The 6,215-nt window shown below is 34.8% G+C and overlaps 1 protein-coding gene across 1 annotated transcript; it reads right to left on the bottom strand.

Moving 5' to 3' along the window:
- Positions 1–985: 985 nt before the first annotated feature.
- On the bottom strand, positions 986–5,328 carry LOC114730045 (probable enoyl-CoA hydratase 2, mitochondrial). Its single transcript, XM_028917066.1, has 8 exons — positions 4,952–5,328; positions 4,331–4,500; positions 3,982–4,056; positions 3,435–3,525; positions 3,280–3,331; positions 2,907–3,010; positions 1,928–2,004; positions 986–1,429 (listed from the first exon to the last, which is right to left on the bottom strand). Exons 1-8 carry the CDS (start codon positions 5,181–5,183, stop codon positions 1,253–1,255), a joined length of 978 nt encoding a protein of 325 aa, XP_028772899.1. The 5' UTR covers positions 5,184–5,328; the 3' UTR covers positions 986–1,252.
- Positions 5,329–6,215: the final 887 nt, after the last annotated feature.

The raw sequence follows: 6,215 nt of genomic DNA, 5'->3' as shown, positions 1-6,215 counted from the left end.
CTCATATGATAAAAAATTGCCCTTATATATGGTTATTTAACTTTTCTAAAATTATCGTAACACACCCGGGGAAAAACAAATAACGCATTAAAAATTTCCAATGTACAAATATACAGAACGTGAAGAATGAATCGCGTGATAATCTAAGCTATTTGGTGGTTAACCAAATAAATTTAAATTAATTAAATTTTGCAAAATTGAATATTTTAAGAAATGAGAAGATAGGTAGGTGACAGCTATTTACAAATTTATTATTTCATACAAAAGTATAAATTAAAATATATATTTATGTAATTATCATATTAATTTATGTCATTTTAGTTTGCATATAAAAAGAGTGATTTTGATTATAACTATCCAAATATTTTTATTTTATCAAAATTATTTTTTTTCCTTACAAAATTTATTCTTCTAAATCTATTTCCAAAATAACTTTTTTCTCTATAAACCATTTTTCAAACTATAATTTGGTTTCCCTCAAACATCTCCTAAGTTCTGACTCGTATCTTTTAATGAGTTTTGATTTTGGTTCCTACATTTTTTAACGAGTTTTGGTTTGGTCATTGAGCTCGACAGTGTTAACAAGGTTAATACTACTAAAAAATCACAATTTGAAATTATAAATAAGGATGAAAATCAAAATTCAATTAAATTATAGAGATCAATAATAGCACTTACAGTAATTAACTACTACCAAAATCATGATTTCGATGGCTTTCCATGTGAAAGCAAACGAATTATAAGCCAACTCTACAAAAATCTTGTGTAAGAGTTTGACATAAGCTTTTTTAACGAAAGCAGTAACCATTCTTAACTATTGTTGCTGCTACTAGGGCAAGCCACATTTTAAATTTAAATGGTGAATACATGATAATCATAAAACGGCTATGTTAAGCAATCAATTTACATCACAAGAGATTATTTATTATATTTAACCAGCAATGTGGCTATGCCAATTTTCTCATGCCATGAATAAATTTGAACTTCAAGTAACAGAAACCCGTTTCTCTTGTACTGTTGTCATTTCTTTCATGTGACATAATCAGCCTTACAGTCATGCTAGATTCTTTCTACTGACCAGCCCCAGAACACTACTTTAGTAAATTACTTTCTTGTTAACCCAAAAAAACAGAAAGGTGAATGCTTTCAAGTTATGCACTCACCAAGTATCTATAACCACTCATGATCACCAAGTTCTATGTCCTGTTCATTCCAATATGCAGCCAGAAGTAGCAGTGAAATAATGATCCTTTTACTCACCAGTGTACTTTGGTTTCCGCTTCTCAGCAAATGCAGCCAAACCTTCCAACCGATCTTTAGTATTCAGCACCTCATCATAGCATTCTTCTTCCAAGGCCAAACCTGACTCCAGATCAGTTTCTACTCCCTCATTAATGGCTCTCTTTGCCATCCTAATTGCGACAGGACCCTGTTAAGAACAGAATTACCATTTTTCAAGTAGAATTATCATTTTGACTTCATAATTGCTCATCGTCTGTCACAAATTTTGTTAGAACTTACGATGAGACCAATAGAAAGAAACAAAATAGATATTCTTTACTTAGCAGATATAAGTATCAAAAGGTTCTGAGACCAAATTATACAAGATAAAGATCTGAGAAACTAGGGTCTCCTCTTGATCTGTTTTTAGTCCTCGCAGGCAGCAAAAGTCAGAGGAACAAAGGAACAACATGTAAACGATAACCACATACCATTGGACCAAAAAAAAGAAAAATCTTTTTCTTTGTTTTATTGAAGTTAGCTCCATGCAACTTACAAATTTTAGTCAACTACAAAAAAAGAAAATGCACCAAAAAAAAAAAATCCAGAAAATCAGTCATTACCATTCATGTACAGAAATTCAGTGGCACATAGCTTTGGCTTTAGTTATCATTTCAAGCGCAAAAAGGTTTTGCTAGGGAGATACCTTCTGACTTATATCCTGAGCGACAGCAAGTGCCTTTGAACGAGCTTCACCAGAAGGAACACAGTAATCAACTAAACCTGCATCAATGTAAGCTTCTTCAGTAAGTATTATTGATCTTATTGGTAGAAAAAATTGGCAGGTCTCGTTTGGCACAAAGCATCGAAAATAAGGAGTAAGGATTGGAATTGAGATTGACAAAATCATTAAAAGAGTGTTCAGTATGAGAGATGACTTGTTACTTGGGATTGAATAAATTGATATAGGTGGAATTGGAGAATACCATGGGGTGAGGTGGTATTCTCTAATCCCACCTACATGGATTTGTTTAATCCCATATAATAAGCAATTACTCATACTAAATATTCTTTTAATGGTTTTTCTCAATAATCTCTTATTCTCAATGCTTCATACCAAAAGATATTGCAGTTCCTTGCTTTTTCCTCCAAAAAGGAAAAAAACTAATAATTTGTTAGTTTTGAAAAGTTGCACATTGGCGCTGATCTTTCTCCTAGCTTCCCAGGAATTCACTGGTGATGGTTAAGACTTCCAGGATGTTTGCAAGAAAGCCTAGGCAAGCACAATAGGAACCCCAAAATATGATACATCTCCTAGAGTCAATACAAAAAGGAAGCTTGCTGAACACTAGCTGGGAATTCTAGTTATTACTTTGCGAGGTTATGTCTTTTTGGAGAACCTACCTCCGCATTCAGGATTCTTTTTTTCTTCTTTTTTTGGGGGGGGGGGGGGTGCTCTTGAACTAAACTGTAAGTTTAGAGGAACAGTATGCATGTAGCTCACAACAAAAAGGTGGTATATTATGACCACAAAAAATGATGCTCTTTTGACCCTGTACTTTGTGTTTATTGAGTTGAACAGAAATTTACCAATCAGCCAACTAAAACTCTGTCGAATTTTATGAACATGGATCAGAAATTTACCAATGAGAGAATGAAATGAGTCAAATGCCCAATTTACATACCCATAGACAGTGCATCTTTGCTATTAATCTTTCGACCAGTAAATATAATATCCTTAGCTGTTGCCTTCCCAACCAATCTAGGGAGTCGCTGTGTCCCACCTGCCCTGTGCCAATTAGGATTCCATCAGAGCCAATCTCATTTTTCAGCAAAGTTAAAAGTGCTATCTCCAAAATTTTATCCCACCGACCTAGACGATGAAATATAGTTTGATCTCTTAACAACCAATCCTTGATTTATAACTTCCCACATTTTTAGGACTGTATACTTTACTATCGAAAACGCAGCCATGTCTCCATCCATAATTAGACGGCAGAACTGATGAACGCAGTTACAAATGGCAGTGTTAAGGATAGAAGAAGTGAGGAGAGATACCCTGGTATTATAGCAAGTCCTGTCTCCGGCAAACTCATGAGAGCATCTTCTCCTACGCCATAAAAGAGAAATAATCTAAGTCGAATACTCATATGATGTATCACATTCCAAGCATACATAAAGAGAACATATCAAAATGCTCCACATTTAACTACCACATATTCGAATATCACAAGCCAGAGCCATTTCAAGTCCACCACCAAATGCGACTCCTTCAATAACAGCAATAGTTGGTACGCAAAGTGCCTGGATAAAGCTCAAACAAATTCGTATAATGTTAGTTTTCAAGTGTCAATGAAGATGAGAAAGATGGAAAAACAGAGATGCCATGAATTATGCGACAAAGTACAACTCAAGCAACAACCAACAAGCATCACTGACAACCTATAAAAGCTCTTCAACGGAGATATATTCATCAATGCAGACCAAAAAGGAAAACAAACCGAACATGTTTTGCTTTCTTTTTTTTTTTTTTAAAATAAAAAAAGGAGGCAAAATCACACACATGTTGGATGTGAGTGGTCAAAAATAAAATTGTTAAAGACGGAACTGTCAGAGAATGCAAAAAGGAAATGGAACTAAAAATTAGAAAGTTTATGCTAAGAGCTGCCTTAGGTGTCGTCAGCCTGAATTACACATGGTGCTTCATCTGCTACCTATTCATTATACATAATTGAAAACCAATTAATGATGTGAACTAACCTCTAGAAAAGAGAATGTAGAGCGAAGAGAATTCACAAAATCTTTAGTCTCTGATGGACTCATTGTCCGGCGCTCCTGTGATTCAGTAAACATAAAACTCTCAGACGCACACATTAGCACATTACTCTGCTGTGTGAATACAAGTAAAAGGAAATCTAATCAAGTCTGTCTCATAGCAACAACCAAATCAACAGTTGCGAAGGCATTTAAATGAAATTTATCTATTTTTTGATTTGGCATAGCTTGGATACATTACTACATTAGTTCTAGGCTTATAAGAAGAGTTGAGTTACAAAATACAAAGAACCTAGTCTTCTTTTCAAGATGGACATGAAACCTCGTGAACTACCTTTAAATCGGCCCCAGCACAAAATACCCCAGGAACTGAGCTTCGGATCATGGCAACCTTTGCAGATGACTCTCTATCAATGAATTCTAATGCATGCCTCAGACCTCGCAGCATATCTTTCCCTATAGCATTTTTAGCTCCAGCCCGGTCCAAGCTAACTTCAAAAATACCTGTAAAATGTTTAAATGATTTTAAAATGGACCTGTAATTCAAATTACACCCTTCAAACTGCATTTCAAAATAATGCAGGAAACCATGAATAAGAGTTTTTGTGATCATGAGGATATCTCCTTCCCCCCCACCGCACACACGTAGAGGAGCTTGATAAAGTTCGTAGAGTAGCACAAGATCGATGCAAGAGAGTCACATGCACAGAATCAAGAAACGCCATTAAAAATAACTCATACTTAGCCCTTTTATTTTCATCAAATTTAGATTCGAAGAGAAGGTAATATAGTAAATCGCAAGCTGAATCATTTTCATTTTTTTTTTGGGCCAAAAGCAACCATTTTCAAGTGAATCCCGACAGAATATAGAAAAACAGTCAATCAGTTTGATTTTTATGTACTATTAGATATAGATTAGAGAGCCACTCGCAGCGATTTTTGGGGAAAGCTTTACCGGAATCCGGGTCAGCGAGTCTTTGAAGCTTGACGAACTCAGAAGCGAAGGACTCCAAAATGAGAGTCCTATGATTCTGATACTGAAACTGCCATCGATCGGAATTGCATGGAACAATTTGCTGAGATATAGTCATGAAGCTTAGAAATGGCTGATTGCGAGTGAGGTAGGGTTTGGAATTTCCACGCAAGCAGCGTCCTAGAGGCCTTGCCAAAACCCTCAAAGCGCCCATTTTTATGTTTTATGATTACACCATATGAGCCCTGCAGGAAGTTGGAATCGACGCTCTCTCCTGCTATGGATTAAACAACAGAAAATTTTGCAAGAGACCGGAAGTCCTCAACGCAATGTGTAGAATGACATGGTGAAAGTGACAACAAAGTGCAGTAAACTCCAACAAGTGTAGATATCCTCAAACTTCAAGTTTTATCATTCCTTATATTTTCTATTCTTCACCATTTTAACAAAAAGGTTTGGTGGCTCAATATTCACGAAAGTTTTGGTGGGATTTGCACCTTGTTAACAAAATAGATAAAATAGCTCGGTGGCGTAATTTTAAGATCCAAGAAGTGGTTTATTATTTTGTCACCAAAAATCATGGTGACAATTGGAGTGGTTGGCTTCAATAGAGAGCAGTCACCTGTGGGAGTTGTCGACAGCACCGAAGCCCTGGTGTCGATTAGTGACCAACACCGGGACGACAAAGGGGTGGCGAATGGCTAATTAATGTCATAATTTTTTTTTATTATAATCACATCTCATAAAATACATTGAGTTGTGCCGTAAACTCTCCCTGTTTTTTTTTTGAAAATTATAATCACTTCTTATAAAATACATTTGAGTTGTAATGCAAATTTTTTCATTGAAAAATATATTTAAAAAACTTTTCAACCACGTATCACTTGAAAATTTTGAAGTTGCGTAGATAAAGTTATATCCTTTGAGTTATCTCAAAGAGTAATACTACTTTTATTTTTTAATATAAGAGTTAGTTAAAGAGTTGAGTTTAGTTTTAAATATAATATCTCAATTCATTTTATCTCCTAAATTTATGATTTTTTTAAAAATCTAAAATGTCCCTATTGATCGTAAGAAGTTCCTAACAAGGAATGATTCTAATGCACATGATTAGATAGGATAGTTTAGAAAAATCAACGTAAATTTATTATAATTAACCAACTTACCTTATTTCCTCAATTTCTCTAAATTAATTATTTAATTTTTAATGTGTTAGGTTTAAAGCTTCTCATGTTAAGAACCTCGG

Source organism: Neltuma alba, unplaced genomic scaffold (genome assembly GCF_004799145.2).
Source record: "Neltuma alba isolate B1F8T4 unplaced genomic scaffold, ASM479914v2 tig00012699_pilon, whole genome shotgun sequence".
Lineage (NCBI taxonomy): Eukaryota > Viridiplantae > Streptophyta > Magnoliopsida > Fabales > Fabaceae > Neltuma > Neltuma alba.
The sequence above is the reverse complement of the archived record's forward strand: the minus strand, read 5'-3'. Positions and strand labels throughout refer to the sequence as shown.

Coding starts and splice junctions, on each gene's coding strand:
- LOC114730045 (XM_028917066.1), bottom strand. CDS start 5,183: ATGGGCGCTTTGAGGGTTTTGGCAAGGCCTCTAGGACGCTGCTTGCGT. Junction 3,011..3,279: donor GGACTTGCTATAATACCAGG/GTATCTCTCCTC, acceptor TAATTGGCACAG/GGCAGGTGGGACACAGCGAC. Junction 2,005..2,906: donor CAAAGATGCACTGTCTATGG/GTATGTAAATTG, acceptor ACATTGATGCAG/GTTTAGTTGATTACTGTGTT.